Source organism: Leucoraja erinacea, chromosome 19 (genome assembly GCF_028641065.1).
Source record: "Leucoraja erinacea ecotype New England chromosome 19, Leri_hhj_1, whole genome shotgun sequence".
In the NCBI taxonomy this organism is placed as follows: Eukaryota; Metazoa; Chordata; class Chondrichthyes; order Rajiformes; family Rajidae; genus Leucoraja; species Leucoraja erinaceus.
In genome coordinates this window covers 13,138,845-13,155,574 of record NC_073395.1, presented here as the reverse complement: position 1 = coordinate 13,155,574, position 16,730 = coordinate 13,138,845, and the positions used below count along the sequence as shown (strand labels likewise).

The window sequence follows — 16,730 nt, the reverse complement described above, 5'->3', positions numbered from 1 at the left end:
AGTGGTGGCAAACCTCTTGAGCATTGTTACTTTTGTTCCTATTATCCAGTAATTACCATCCCTTTAGCTGACCTGGTGGTTGCATTAATTAAGGCAAGGTACGAGGCATGAACACCACAATTGCCTTATCCTATATTCTTTATTGTCAGTCTAAGGAAGTATCCCGACCAGATACATCACCTATCCATGTTCTCCAAATATGCTGCCTGACTTGCTGCGTTACTCCAGGACTTTATCCTTTTTTTTAAACTGGCATCTGCAGTTCCTTGTGCCGGTCTTTATCCAAATCGGGCTGATTTCAACCTGATTGATCGAGTAGTTCATGCTTTCATATCCTCCATCCATCTAATAATTTGTTAAACACAATCTATCACATACTAACACAAAGTTTCAAAGACATTTAGACGTACATTGAAGGGATGTTTAGAGGGATATAGTCTAGGAAGGTGGGACTAGTTTAGATGGGACATGCTGGTCGGTGTGGGCTAGTTGGGCCAAAGGGCCTGTTTCCATGCTGTATGTCTCTATGACAGCCAAGAGTAAACAGCCTGTGGTGTCTTCATGGCTGACTCCCTTGCTGAAGCAAATGGCTATTTGCACAATGTTTGTGAGAGAGAAATAAGATCTGAATAAGAAACACTAAAATGTTGTCAGGAAAATAATTGAGGTACTGTATAAGGAAGCATGCAATTTGTTTTTATCTCCAGCGGTTACGAAGAGAAGGGACTGCCAATAACTCAAGGAATACACTCCAATCATCTGTCGTTCAATTGTGCCACGGTGCCCTCAGAGAAAGACCTGACAATTCAGAAGAGGTAGGTGCCGTCCTCTGCATCAGTGGTGGATCCTGCCCAGACCCACCGAGCCCTGTCTTGATAACAATGAGAACAGGTATATATAAAGAAAGCATAAATACTTGGGCCTTTTTTTGACAGAAACAAAGCACGTTACAGGGAGCGAGCAGAGGGGATCTAAGGGAAAATGATTACAAAAATGATCCCACTATTTTGTAAAGGAAGAATATCAAATGTTGCCTGGGGTGGAACATGCCAGTTATGAAGACATAGAATGGGATAGGTTTTCTTTCCTTGGAGTGGAAGAGAGAGGCTGAGAGAGGATCTGGCAGATAGATACATATAAAATTATAAGGGACATGGACAATCAGAAATGTTTCCCATAATGGAGGTATCTAAAACTAGGTTTAGATGAAGGGGTAGGAAGCTTAGAATGGGACAAAGGAAGACCTTTTTCATCCAGGAAGGGGTTGGAATCGGGAACACAATGGATGATGATGGGAAATGCTCTCACAACATCCAAAGAGTATTTTGGAAAGCACTTCAATTACTGAGGCATAGAAAGCTATGGATCATGAGTTGGTAAATGGGAGTAGTATTGACGGTCAGCATGGACATGATGGACCAAAGGGCCTGTTTCGATGACTCTAGCATGGAAACACATGAACAGTTGGGTTAGAGGGGACAGTTGATTTTGGTTAAGCAGTATAGTTTAGTTTATTGTCAGGTGTACCGAGACACTTTTGTTGCGTGTTAATCAGTCAGCAGAAGGACAATGGGTATAGGAAGGATCCACAGATGCTGGTTTACATTGAAGATAGCCACAAAATGTATGCCTTGGATTTGGAGGAAGAGGAAAGAATCAAAGGGGAAGTTGTTGGGAGCAAGGACCAGCTCCGCTAGGCTGAGGAGAGTATTGGTAGAGGGAATCTTAGAATAAAGGGGAAGCCATTTTAGACTGAGGTGAGAAAAAACTTTTTCACCCAGAGAGTTGTGAATTTGTGGAATTCCCTGCCACAGAGGGCAGTGGAGGCCAAGTCACTGGATGGATTTAAGAGAGAGTTAGATAGAGCTCTAGGGGGCTAGTGGAATCAAGGGATATGGGGAGAAGACAGGCACGGGCTATTGATTGGGGACGATCAGCCATGATGGCAATGAATGGCGGTGCTGGCTCGAAGGACCGAATGGCCACCTCCTGCACCTATTTTCTATGTTTCTATGAAACTGGCTGGTTCTGCGGTCAAGACGGAAACTGAGAGCTTTAAGGCCTTCCTGGTGGGGGATGAACATCCATTTTGTGTCTCTCTTCAGCAGAAAGACAATACCTGATTACAATCGAGCCATCCACAGTGTACATGATCAGACATGATACCACTTGTCACAGTCAGACAATGGGAGAACAAGCGAAAAATAAGATGGAGGCAATGCAAAGAGTAAGAAGAAATGGGAGAGGCAATGATGATGAAAGGTGCTACATCTTGGCAGGACAAATCAAAATAGGACGTACATGGTAAATGGTAGGGAATTGAAGAATGCAGGTGAACAGAGGGATCTGGGAATAACTGTGCACAGTCCCTGGAAGTGGAAATGTAGATAAAGAAAGCTTTTGGTGTGCTGGCCTTTATAAATCAGAGCATTGAGTATAGAAGTTGGGATGTAATGTTAAAAACAAGGTGGGAGAACAAGAGGTAAAAATAAGATGGAGGCGAGGAGATTTACAAAGCAGCTACGTTACAGAGAAAGAAAAGGGAGAGGCAATGATGATAGAGGTCTTTAAAATAGAAATTACGGGATAAGCTTTTCCCACTGGAGGAGTAGGCAACATTCGGAATTAAGGGACCTTTTAGAGCCTGCACCGCCATTCAATATGATCATGGCTGATCATCCAACTCAGTATCCCGTACCTGCCTTCTCTCCATACCCCCTGATCCCCGTAGCACGGACAAAGGGCCACATCTAACTCCCTGATGAAAGGGATATAGAGAGGCTGAGACATGGACTGAACTGGGACAATGTCAGAGAGCAGTCTCTGGGCCTACATTTGTGCCTCATCCTTACTGACTCATTCCAATGAGTTCTTCCACCTAAAGTCAGAAGGCAAATGTGGCCAGAGTTGTACAGTGTATGTATTATAGTTCTGATCTGTTTGGACAGCATGTGCAGAGTTTGTAGGTTGGAAGAGAAAGATCATCATTAGAGAACTCACCTTCCTGAGAGGGACATGAATTGCATTAAAATGTGAATAAAATAAGCATTAAATGAAAGAGAGTATTCGCTCTTTGAACTTTCTTTCCTTTGCAGTGTTTACACAGAAGGGGGGTTGCCACCCACACAAGGGAAGGCCTCTGATCACCTGTCATACAGCACCCTCTCTGACTCTGCAGCCTCTGAACACCTGGAATTCCAGAAGAGGTACAGACCCTCCTCTTAACTGGTGACATGCATTTATTCTGTACTTGCCGGGCTGTCGTTTCTCCCAACTACTTTCTTCAAAGCTAGTTGCAGTTGATGTGATGAATTGAATGGATTTGCTTTATATCTGTGGCCACTGCACATCCATGTGGAAATCAAGTAGGGTGCCCTTATGATGAAAATATACATTAAGGGCTCTAGCAGGATCTAAGCCATCGAGAATCGGCTATAGAGGGGGTCCATTCTGTAGAAATGTCTCGACATGAAGAGTCACCTACCCATGTTCTCCAGAGATTTTGCCTGAGCCGTTGAGTTACTCCAGCACTTTGTGTGGTTTTTTATTTTGTAAACCGGCAACTGCAGTTTCTTGTATCATCCTGGAGGGAACACTCCCATTATAATGCCATGCCTCACATCTCACTTCTCAGTCCCACTGCTGCTGAAGATGTTCCATAGGTTTTGTGAGAGTCAATAACGGGAGGCAAGGAAACGCAACAGTCTAAAGCCAGTATTAGTTTGAGTCCGGCCTACATTCAGCAAAGGGGATAAAACATAGTCATTTATTAGCTGCCAAATAGTAGTTGTGGTGCAAGAGAATTATATAAATCAGGTTGTCAAAAATTGTGACAGGTTTCTAATTATTTGTGAGTTATAAGTGCTATTTGTTATTGGATGAGAGCCTACATTAATTGTGTGTCCCTGCCTCTGGTTATGAAGGTTTGAATCCACTGGGATTTACAGTCTCATTACAAGACTGCATTTAACAGTAGCTGGGAAAACTGGCAAGAGGGGAGGGGAAAGATAGACACAAAATTGCTGGAGTAACTCAGCGGGACAAAAAAGGATGGGTGACGTTTCATAAGTCATAAGTCATAGGAGCGGAATCAGGCCATTCAGCCCACCGAGTCTACTCTGCCATTCAATCATTGCTGATCTATCTTTCCCTCTCAATCCCATTTGGTTTAGTTTAGTTTGGAGATACAGCATGGAAACAGGCACTTTGGCCTACCGGGTCTGCACCAACCAGCGATCCCCGCACATTAACATTGCCCCTACACACACTCGGGACAATCTACACATAGACATAGAAAATAGGTGCAGGAGTAGGCCATTTAGCCCTTCGAGCCTGCACCACCATTCAATATGATCATGGCAGATCATCCAACTCAGTATCCTATACCTGCCTTCTCTCCATACCCCCTGATACCTTTAGCCACAAGGGCCACATCTAACTCCCTCTTAAATATAGCCAATGAACTATATGAATATAGCCACGTCAATGAACATACACCAATTAACCTACATACGTGTACCTCTTTGGAATGTTGGAGGAAACTGGAGATCTCGGAGAAAACCCACGCGGTCACGGGGAGAATGTACAAACTCGGACAGACAGCGCCCGTAGTCGGGATCGAACCCGGGACTCCGGCTCTGCAACTCTACCGCTGCGCCACCGTGCCACCAAGGGCAGGACCCTGGCAGCCTCAGAGCCATCCATTTTATCCATCGTCTTCATCTTGAATGGAGTCTCCATCTTAATCCATCTCCTCCCCTGGGATCAGACCTCCATACCCCCAGTGGACAGGGGTTGGAAATCCCCTCAAAAAATCCTATGCATAGCTTCTTTCTAATCTAACTTCTAATTCCGTTAATCCAAAATGGCATTCTTTCCAGTTGGTTCCTCAATATATTGATTGAAAAAGACTTATATATTTCTCATGAAGTTATCCTCTGCCTTATTAGTGGTAATTTGACTTGCCCAGTCAGTATTTAAAGTTCAACATGATTGCTTTGTTCTCCTTGTTCTACGCACCGTGTTTGGACTATCGTGTCCGAGGATGTGCTGGCCTTGGAGAGGGTCTGGAGGAGGTTAATGCGGATGATGGGATGGTTGGGTTAACATATGATGAGCGTTTGATGGCACTGGGTCTGTACTGGCTGGAGTTTAAAAGGATGAGGGGGAACCCCATTGAAATCTACTGAATAGTAAAAGGCCTGGATAGAGTGGATGTGGAGAGTTACTCCAGCATTTTGTGTCTATCTTCGGTTTAATCCAGCATCTGCAGTTCCTTCTATCACAGTATCACAGTATGGTATGGCAACTGCTCTATCTCCGACCGAGAAAATTGCCCAACACATCACCGGTTCCTCGCTCCCCTCCATCGAGTCTGTCCAAAGCAAGCGTTGTCTGCGGAGGGCGCTCAGCATCGCCAAGGACTGCTCTCACCCCAACCAAGAACTGTTTACCCTCCTACCATCCGGGAGGCGCTACAGGTCTCTCCATTGCCGAACCAGCAGGTCCAGGAACAGCTTCTTCCCTGCGGCTGTCACTCTACTCAACAACGTACCTCGGTGACTGCCAATCACCACCCCCCCCGACACTTATTATTATTTATTCAAATCATTTGCTATGTCACTCTTCCAGGGAGATGCTAAATGCATTTCGTTGTCTCTGTACTGTACACTGGCAATGACAATTAAAATTGAATCTGAATCTGAACCTGAATCTTCTTACACATTCAACCTGATACTAGTTAAGATTTCTTGCCTCCATCTCAGATCGCAGACAGTGCTGTAACTCGCTTGGTCCTGCACTAAAGCTGTGCACCCATATCCTCTGTGTAGATGCAATCCTATAACTTTCCGACTCAGTTTCTGGAATGCCACTGTCTAGTTACAGCTGACACTTAACTAGTTTGTATTGGAATTTGTTTTTCACTGTGGGATAACATTGAGCAGTTTTCACTGGGTCACACAGAGTTCAATGTCTCCTTTCAGCCCCAGTGGTTTAGGTCAGAATCAGCTGGGTCACACTGGAATGGCAGGGCCTGGATGGATATGGAATGGAAAGGTTCTGACTGGATCATCTCGGCCTGGATCGGCTTGGAATGCATCAGTATGGAATGGTTTGGGTCGGACTGAATCAGTTCAGGATGGATCGAGTCAGGTTGGATCTGTATTGAAGAGACCGACTCAGACCCTGCAGGTATGGAAAGGATCAACTAAGACTGAGTCAACCCAGACTGAAACGATCAAGACGGGATCAGCAGAGACTCGATCGGTCCACACTACAGCAACACTGCATGGAATACCTCCGACTGGTTTAGAAGCTCCCATCGGCAACAGGTCTGTGGTAGATGTAGTCATAGAGACATCCGTCACAGAAACAGCCCATTGAGTCCATGCTGAACACAAAGCACTAACCCATTTTATTTCCCCATATTTGGGCTACACAGTGGTGCAGCGGGTAGCGCTGCTACCTCACAACGTCAGAGACCCGGGTTCGATCCTGACCATAGGTGCTGTCTATACGGAGTTTGCACGTTCTCCCCGTGACCGCGTGGGTTTTCCCCGGGTGCATCGGTTTCCTCCCACTTTCTAAAGATGTGCAGGTGTGTAGGTTAATTGGCTTCAGTAAAAATTGTAAATTGTCCCTAGTACATAGTATAGTACCGGGGATCGCTGGTCGGTGTGGACTCGGTGGGTGAAGAGCCTGTTTCCATGCTGTGTCTCTAAACTAAATATTTCCCATTAGCTCCCACTAATTCTGCAACCTGTCTGCACACTAATTTACAGTAATTTACAGAAGCCAATCAACCCCTACCAACATCGTATAAAGAAGGGTTCTGACCTGAAATGTCACCTATTCCTTTTCACCAGAGATGCTACCTGACCTGCTGAGTTGCTCCAGCATTTTGTGTCTATCTTCCTTAACCTCGGGATGTGGGAGGAAACAGGAGCATAAAGTGGGGAGAGTGTACAAACTCCAGATTGTCAACACTAGAGGTCAGGATTGAACATGGGTAGATGGGAGTTGTACATCAAGTATTCAACTATGCTAATCCTACTTGCCAACACTTTGCTCAGAGCCTTAGAGCTTAAGGTGGTAACATAAAAGGAGATGTCTCTTGGTGACTACCTTCTCAAGCAGTCCATTCCAGATTCCAACCACTGAGTGAAACATACTCTTTCTCTGATCGTCTCTGAGCCTCAAACCCCTTACATTCACTCACTACCCACTAGTTTTACATATCTCCTCTCTGGGTTACAGTTCCGTATTGTCTACCCTAACTGTGCCTCTCATAACCTTGTATACCTCTAATAATATTTCCGCTCACCAGAAGGATGGTGCAGAGTCGGTCAGTTCAGACCGAGCTGGAAGAGGATGGATCAGTAGGAACGATTTCAGCACTATCTACCAACAGGTACGCAGACTGACCAGACTCGTTTGTTTGATCACCACTCCAAAGACGTACAGGTTTGAACGATAATTGGCCTGGTGTAAATGTAAAAATTGTCGCTAGTGTGTGTAGGGTGGTGTTAATGTGTAGGGGATCACTGGTTGGCACGGACGTGGTGGGCCGAAGGGCCTGTTTCCGCACTGTATCTCTAAATTATTAAAACTAACCATACTGTATGATTTTATCTGGAGGGGTGAGAAGGGAGTTGAGTGTATTCTACAATGCTTTGCATTACCCTGCTATAGTCCTCTGACAGTACCTTCCAGCCCTGCAATCTAAGCCATCAATGATTATAGGGCAGCAGGAACACTATTCCCTGCAGGTTTGTATCCAAGTCAGACACTCCCTTCAGCTGGAACCTTATCATAAGGAAATAAGAAGGGAACCCGTCTGAAGAAGGGTTTCGGCCCGAAATGTTGCCTATCTCCTTCGCTCCATAGATGCTGCTGCACCCGCTGAGTTTCTCCAGCTTTTTTGTGTATCATAAGGAAATAAGATTTGGTGCAAGATAATGTCTGATTAAAGTTTGTCCGAGGAACTACAGTAAGGTAGACAGTAATTTTGGACTGCTCTCTAATTGTTGGGAGGATGGTCAGTTACCTTTCAGCTTCTGAGACATACAGGCTTAATGTGAGAGCTAATGTGTGAATATGCATCCACAGAGTGATGGCCAACCTTCCTCAATTCTGAGTAAATGTAAATAAGGTGATCAGCAACTGCAGGCTTTGTTATGCCTCATCTCTTGTTACACTGATTTTTGCTCTAAAGTGTTGTATTTTCCCTTGTCCTTCAGGTACAGTGACGCAGCTAGCTTGGTTGAATCAGTAAGGTAATTAGACTGTTTTCTATTGAAGAAAATTAAATTGCTCTCTATTGAAGAAAACTTTAGAATTTGGACCCATTTGTGTCTGTTTTTGATGGGAAGCTCTCACAAAATTCAATTTAATCGGGACGAGATTACATCAGCAATTATTTCCAGGTGACTATTTTTTAGCTCGTTGGCAAATCAGCCAGAAACATCCATGTGCAGTATATCGTGGAGCATCTGGTGATTATCTGGCATGCTTGTGTACCCACTGGTACACAAGCATGTACACGCAGGAGCCTGAAGACTGCAACATCGAGGTTCAGAAATAGCTGCTTCCCCACAGCCATCAGGCTATTAAACTCTGAAGAAGGGTTTCGGCCCGAAACGTTGCCTATTTCCTTCGCTCCATAGATGCTGCTGCACCCGCTGAGTTTCTCCAGCTTTTTTGTGTACCTTGGATTCTCCAGCATCTGCAGTTCCTTCTTAAACACAGGCTATTAAACTCAACTGAAACAAATCTCTAAACACTAATAGACCATTATCTGTTTATTTGCACTTTATCTGCTTATTTATTGATGTGTGTATATATTTATATAATGGTGTATGGACACACTGATATGATGTGTTCTGTATTCGTGCCTACGATATTCCGTTGTGCTGATGCAAAGCAAGAATTTCATTGTCCTATCTGGGACATATGACAATAAACTCTCTTGACTTGACTTGACTTGGTCATGTACCACACACTTCCTTCCATTCACATAAACTGTAGCCTTTGAACACAACCTACGAACTTTGTTGAACAGGCGCAAGGTGACACTGGCCTCACCCTCCCATAGTTATTCCCTTTGTCCTATCCATTCCTTCATCACCCTCTCTGCAACTCAAAATGATTGCTCCCTCTTTTCCAAGTGTTGGTGAGGAAACTCTAATCTGAAACATTAACTTCCTTTTATATTCTTGCGATTCACTTTTATTAAACCAAGAAGAACTTGTGTGCACGGGGCAATATTTTTCTCTCTATTTTTTATGGATAGCCTGCTGACATTGGGAAAGATGACTAGGCAACTTCAGACTGGCAACAGACCCAAAATGCTGGAGTAACTCAGCGGGATGGGCAGCATCTGTGGAGAGAAGGAATGGGTGACGTTTGAGGTTGAGACCCTTCTTCAGATCTTCTAAAGAAAGGTCTTGAACCAAAACGTCACCCATTCCTTCTATCCAGAGATGTTGCCTGTCCCACCGAGTTACTCCAGCATTTTGTGTCTATCTTCATTGTAAGCCAGTATCTGCAGTTCCTTCCTATGCATCAGATTGGGCAATGTTAACGCTAATTGTTAATGTGCTCGAACTGATGGCGAGTGTTTTCTTCAGCATTTAGCTACTGAGGTGCTCATTCCCTGAATGCCTCAAGCAGTTGCCTCAGCTACATTACTTCACCTCACCAAAGGAACCCACCATCATCCCACCATCACCCTCCCCCACCTTCTCTGCAACCTAATTTTTGCTCTGTGACGTGAAACGTTAACTGTTCCTCTTTCAGTCGATGCTGCCTGACCTGCTGAGTGTGTTGACAAGCAACAGAGAGAGGGCAGTAGAGGGTTGTGAATCAATATTTGCATTGGGTTCATTGAAACAGGGTAGGAAGCAAGGATAGGAAGGTCAGATGGGGAGTAGAGCAGGGAATTAAAATGTCAGGCAGCTGGAAGCTCTAACTCACTCTTCCAAGCCAGAAAGAGGTGTTCTACGAAATGCTTGTCCACACTGCATTTAGTTTCTCTGTAGTAGAGGAGAGCACAGTGTGAGCACTGACTGCTGTACAGTAAATCGTTAGAAGTGGAAGTGATTCGGTGCTTCGTTGGGAAGGAGAGTTTAGGTCATGATGGATTGTGAGGAGGGAAGAGCTGAATGGGAAGATGTTGCAAATTGCACCCCTTGTGATTGCAAGGGAATGTGCATGGACTGAGCAGCGGTGTGAAATATAGGAGAACAGAGCAGGGAGTTGCAGAAGAAGGCTGAACGAAGAGGTTGCCAATATCAGCTGTTGGCATCTCGTTGACACTGTGGACATTGTGGAAGATGAGCCTTTGAATGTAAACGCTGGAGGTTGAGGAAAATGGGGAGCCCCTCCTTGCTCTGGGTAGTAGGAGACTGAATATAGTGCATCCTGTTTAGTTAGAGATACAGCATGGATACAAGCCCTTCGGCCCACTGAGTCCATGCCGACCATCGATCACAATAGTTTTATGCTATACACTTTTGCATTAGGGGCAAAATTACAGAGCCAAATAACCTGCAAACCCGTCCGTCTTTGGGATGTGGGAGGAAACTGGAGAACCCAAAGGCAACTCACGTGGTCACAGGGAGAACGTGCAAACTCCACACTGACAGCACCTGTGGTCAGGATCAAACCCGGGTCTCTGATGCCGTGAGGCAGAAGCACCACTGGCGCCCGCACCCATTACATGCAAAATGAGAAATAATTACAGTGCACCCTCATGTTACAGCAGCTGCTGTAGGGATATGATGCAGGCTCTGGCCACCAGGATATGATGCAGGTTCTGGCCACCTGAATTCCAAACTTTGAAACAGCAGCAAAATCCTGCAGATGCTGCAAAGCCAGGAGAAAAATCAGAAAATGTAGTAAATACTCATCAGGTCAGGCAGCGTTTGTGGAGAGAGAAACAGGATTCATGACCTCCCATCAGAAATGGGAAACGGTAGAGATGTAACAAGGGCAGAAGTATGAAAAGTGGGGACCAGTAATCAGTTTAATGAACAGGAGTGGAAGGTGTTTTTTTTTTTCATTTACAGCATTTCCACACATTTTGTCTCTTTCCTTGTACCATGACCAGCCCCGTGCCGTTGCTACAGTACTGTATGTCCCTCGTTTAGTTATTTAATCCCTTCTGTCCTCCCCCTATAACCATTGCTTAAAGTGCAATATAATACAGATCCTGGAAATAGAACACGGGAACCCTCCCTGTTGTACTTAGAACATTGAACAGTACAGCACACAATGTTTGTGTCGAACATGATGCCATTTAAACTGACCTCATCTGCCTATACACGATTCATATCCTTCTATTCCCAACACATCCATGCATCTATCTAGAAGCCTCCACTATCGTATCCCTATAACCATTGCTTAAAGTCACGCAATGTCAAACACACAATCCATCTGGAAATAGAACATGGGAACCCTACCCTGTTGTACTTGGAACATAGAACAGTACAGCACACACTGTTTATAATTGTCGAACTTCTATCAAGTCTCCCCTTTCTACATCGGGGAGACCTCATCTGCCGATATTTCGCCGAACACCTCCGATTCAGTCCTTCTATTCCCACCACATCCCGGCATCTAAGCACTTCAACTGCCGCTCCTCTTAAACGCCCTCTATCGGGTCTCCTCCATTGCCAGAGTGACCACCCCGACAGTGTGTTCCAGCTCCCATATTCCGCTCTGTTTGCATCCTGATGGCAAAAACGTTAAATCTCCCAATTTTGCACATCTCCATCCCCTTCCTTAACCCCTGTCTCCTCCTTCCCCCCTCTGCGCCCTCTAGTGTTTCCTTCCTCTCCCCCCCTGGAAAAAAGGTCTGAAGAAGGGTTTCTAAACGTTGCCCCCTTGTATTTGGGTCTTCGCTCATAGATGCTGCTGCACCCTTATAGTTTCTCCAGCAATTTTGTATACCTTCTCCCCTCTATCAATCTCTGATGTTTGAGAGAACTCAATCCAAACCTCTGAACCAGGCAGCATTCTGGTAAACCTCCTTAGCACTCTTTCCAATGCCTCCACGACCTTCCTGTGATGGGCCAACCAAACCTGCGTACAATACACCAAATGAGGCCTAACCAAAGGCTTACAGAGCTGCATCATGACTTCCTGAAACCTGAAATAGTTTTGGAAAAAGCAGTGTTTTATAATGAGCAATCGTTATGTAGGTTTTTGCACCATCGTGGTCGAGTTTACTAACAGTTTGCTGATAATATATTGTATATTTATTGTTCCTGCTATGCCTGTAAAGCTGCAACAAGTAAGAATTTCACTGGTCCACATCATATCTGGTACACAATAAATGTAAATTAATAAATGGCATATAAATCCAGTACATGTCATCAGGGGTTATGGAGAGAAGGGAGGAGAATGGAGTTGAGAGGGAAAGATAGATTGAATGGCGGAGTAGACTTGATGGGCCGAATGGCCTAATTCTGTTCCTATCACTTATGATTACTTCTGGCACTCTGATGGCCAGAACGTCGGGGCTCGGGCAGGCCAGTATTGAGTACTCCTTTCCACGTCGTGGGGGCTGAGCAAGATAATCCCCATGGTCAAAGGGCATGTGTGTCAGCTTTGTTTATTGTCATGTGTACTGAAATGCTTTTGTTACATGCTATCCAGTCAGTGGAAAGACAATACATGATTACAATCAAGCAATTTACAACGTATAGATACATGATAAGGGAAGGTGTAGGAAAGAACTGCAGATGTTGGTTTAAATCGAAGGTAGACATAAAACGCTGGAGTAACTCAGCATCTCTGGGGAGAATTAATGGGCGACGTTTCGGGTCGAGACCCTTCTTCAGATAAGGGAACAACGTTTAGTGCAAGGTAAAGCCCGATCAAATATAGTCTGAGGGTGACCAATGAGCTATAGACGTTCAGGACTGCTCTCTAGTTGTGGTCGGATGGTTCAGTTGCCTGATATGGAATGTTGCCTGTTGTGGGAAAATGTGCTGAAAGATTCTCACCCACTCACCCGGTCAATATCCACACAGAGCTTTTATTCTTGTTTCAGGAGCCGATCATCAGGAAGGTACACTCAGTCTAACAACAGGTACAGCATTTGAAATGAAATATCTACTTACCAGCCACCCAAAATGTATCGCCCATTTAGACTTTAGAGATACGGTTTGGAAACAGGATCTCCGGTCCACCGAGTCTGTGAAATGTTGTGTTCCCACTAATGTCTCTCTTGCCTGATATAGCACGCTCTGCTTCTGTGCAATGTACTGTGTCCCCCTGCGATGGAGAGGATCACCTTGCATGATCTGATGGATTCTCCTGCAATAGAGAGCTCCTAACATTGCATGATCTAGTGCGTTCACTTGTAATGGAGGGAAGTCCCCTTGTCTGATGTGTAGGAAGGAACTGCAAATGCTGATTTACACCGAAGATAGACACAAATGCTGGAGTATCTCAGCGGGATAGGCAGCATTTTTGGAGAGAAGGAATGGGTGACATTTCAGGCCGCTCAGTCTGAAGAAGGGTCTCGATCCAAAACATTACCTATTCTTTCTCTCTAGAGATGCTGCCTAAACCGCTGAGTTACTCCAGCATTTGTGTCAGATGTTTTGGGTTCCCTGTGCTGGAAGGGATCTCGAGTATGAACAAGATCCACAGTCTTTGTTAGCGGGGCAGTCATATCCATTAGTGCATGTTTCTCATCAAACCACCCTGTTGATAAATTGCCCTGCTGCAAGATGCATTTGTAGAATCTATTCGACCATTGTCACCAGGTTTTGGGGAGAATATTCACCAAAAACACCAGAAATAGAGTCAATGGATGGTCAGAATGCATTGAAGTGTATTCGTTAGAATAAAGTCCATATTTCAATAATAGAACAATAGGCTCCCTCACAAAGTTGTTGGCCAATACCTTACACTCAACTTTATGTCTACCAGTAGCTCTGATACTTTGTGCGAGCCAAGAGTGGATGTAGTCTAAATTATATTTTACTTCCACAGAATTATTCAACCTGTTTCATCCACTTCACCAATGTCAGGTGATATCAGTGAGTATGTTTGATTTCATTTTTTGTGTTTTGTTTGGTGGCTTTGCAGAGTTAATAAATGTCAGAGGGCAGAACATGGTGTAAGGAGATTGGAGAATTGTCAGTAATTAACTTTGAGTCTTTTCTTAGAGCTGCTCTCTGGACGACCTTTAGATCCATTCTAAACAATTACGCTCAATACGAGCAGAACAATAGATCATCCATTGCGGTCTGCAATGTTACTCCTGTTCCCACAGCAGGCCGTGTTCTCAGATCTGCGCTGAGCATTGCCACTAGAAATCAGCCACAAACATCACCAGAATTTACTGACTGGGTTTGAGTTGAGTTTATTGTCACGTGTACCGAGGTACAGTGAGCTTTTGTTGCGTGCTCACCAGCCAGCAGAGAGGCAGTACATGATTACAATGGAGCCATCCAGTGTATAATTACCTAATAAAGGGAATAATGTGAATAATGTTTAGTGCAAGATAAAATCCAGTAAAGTCCGATCAAAGATAGTCCAAGGGTCCCCAATGAGGTAGATAATAGCTCAGGACTGGTCTCTCGTTGTCGGTAGGAAGATAACAGCTGGGAACAGTCCCTCAATCTGGACATGTTGAGTTTTCATACTTCTGTAGCTTTTGCCTTGTGGGAGAAGGGAGAAGAGGTCCTTGATTATGCTGTAGGCCTTGTCAAGACAGCGTGAGGTATAAATGGAGTCAATGGAAGGGAGGTTTGGTTTGTGTGGTGGTCTGGGGTGCGTCCATAATATTCTGCAATTGATTGCAGTCTTGGATGGAGCTGTTCCCAAACCATGCTGTGATCCACCCTGATAAAATGCTTTCTACATCGCATCTTTAGAGCCGTTGGTTTTGCTTTCTCGGCCATTGTATCAATGTGGGTGGTCCAGGACAAGTTGCCGCTGATATTTACACTTAGAAAGTTGAAGATTTCACCCATCTCTACTTCGGCGCTGTCAATGCAAACCGCAGCATGTGTACTGCTTCACTTCCTGAAGTCGATCACCATCTCCTTCCCTTGATGACTGTTCCATTTATATTTGCTAATGGGGCAAAATTGTGTGCTAGATTCCAGCATCAAAATATTGAGATGAATCATAAAATTTGCAAATACAAGCAGCCCATCTCTCTGTCCCACTCTCCCCATTTGCCCGCTGAAATCATGTTCATCTTCTCCATTTCTAGGTAATTATTGAGCGTTGTTCCAAGTTTCCATTCAAGGTGAAATCTGTGTGACATCTACTGATCCTGGGCAGTTGAAAACAGGACGGAACAGCATTACTTCAGCAATTTTGTCTTCAAATAAGTGCTACACAGCGACTAAATGGGGAAACCAGGACCTGATGTACTCATGGTCATTGCAGTAGCAAGAAATGACATCCAAAGTGAACTTGCTCAAAGGGTAGAGATGTTGACTGCCCTGTCAAGGGATGATTAGAGTTTGTATTTTGCTGTATATATTGGAACATTTCTGACAATGGTGTGCAGCCTTTTAATTCCATTAAAAATTGTTTTGCCAACCTACTAATTGTTTGCTTCGAGAAGATGGTTCTCGGGGGGCAACACACCAAGTGCATTCATACAGTGGTTCAAAGCAAAGAAACAGTATATTTGCTGTCTTACAGCACCAGGGACCCGGGTTCGACCCTGACTATGGGTGCTGTCAGTACAGTCTCCCTGTGACCGCGTAGGTTTTCTCCGGGATCTTCAGTTTCCTCCCACATTCCACAGGCGTACAGGTTTGCAGGTTAATTTTATTTGGTAAAATTGTAAATTGTCCCTAGTGTGTGTAGGATAGCGTTAGCATGTAGAAGTCGCTGGTTGGCCCACCGAGTCCGCACCATCCAGCGATCACCCCGTATAGTAGCACTGTCCTTCATATTAGGGACAATTTACAATTTTACTGATGTCGATTACCCAACAAACCTGTATGTATGTCTTTGGAGTGTGGGAGGCAACTAGAGCGCCCGGAGATAACCCATGCGGTCACGGGGAGAACATACAAACTCCATGCAGACAGCGCCCATAGCCAGGATTTGGCACTGTAAGGCAGCAGCTGTACTGCTACAATAGACAATAGACAACAGGTGCAGGAGTAGGCCATACGGCTCTTCAAGCCAGCACCGCCATTCAATGTGATCATGGCAGATCATCCACAATCAGTACCCCGTTCCTGCCTTCTCCCCAAATCCGCTGACTCCGCTATCTTCAAGAGCCCTATCTAGTTCTTTCTTGAAAGTTTCCAGAGAACCGACCTCCATCTGAGGCAGAGAATTCTACAGACACAACTCTCTGTGTGAAAAAGTGTTTCCTCATCTCCGTTTTAAATGGCTTACCCTTATTCCTCAACTGTGGCCCCTGGTTCTGGGTCCCCCAACATCGGGAACATGTTTCCTGCCTCTAGCGTGTCTAATAAGCTTCAATATATGCTTCAATAAGATACCCTCTCATCCTTCTAAATTCCAGAGTATACAAGCCCAGCCGCTCCATTCTATCAACATACGACAGTCGCGCCATCCCGGGGATTAACCTTGTGAACCTACGCTGCACTTCCTCAATAGCAAGAATGTCCTTCCTCAAATTTGGAGACCAAAACTGCACACAATACTCCAGGTGTGGTCGCACTAGGGCCCTGTACAACTGCAGAAGGACATCTTTGATTCTATACGCCACTGTG

The 16,730-nt window shown here is 44.8% G+C and overlaps 1 protein-coding gene across 1 annotated transcript in view; it reads left to right on the top strand.

Moving 5' to 3' along the window:
* Positions 1 to 15,581, top strand: part of LOC129706547 (fibrillin-1-like) — a 78,719-nt gene extending 63,138 nt beyond the window's left edge. The window contains exons 37-44 of the mRNA XM_055650910.1: positions 708 to 815; positions 3,096 to 3,206; positions 5,985 to 6,332; positions 7,328 to 7,411; positions 8,241 to 8,276; positions 13,058 to 13,096; positions 14,008 to 14,054; positions 15,239 to 15,581. Coding sequence (XP_055506885.1) covers positions 708 to 815; positions 3,096 to 3,206; positions 5,985 to 6,332; positions 7,328 to 7,411; positions 8,241 to 8,276; positions 13,058 to 13,096; positions 14,008 to 14,054; positions 15,239 to 15,249 — 784 coding nt within the window. The 3' untranslated portion in view covers positions 15,250 to 15,581. The remainder of the gene's footprint in view (positions 1 to 707; positions 816 to 3,095; positions 3,207 to 5,984; positions 6,333 to 7,327; positions 7,412 to 8,240; positions 8,277 to 13,057; positions 13,097 to 14,007; positions 14,055 to 15,238) is intronic.
* Positions 15,582 to 16,730: the final 1,149 nt, after the last annotated feature.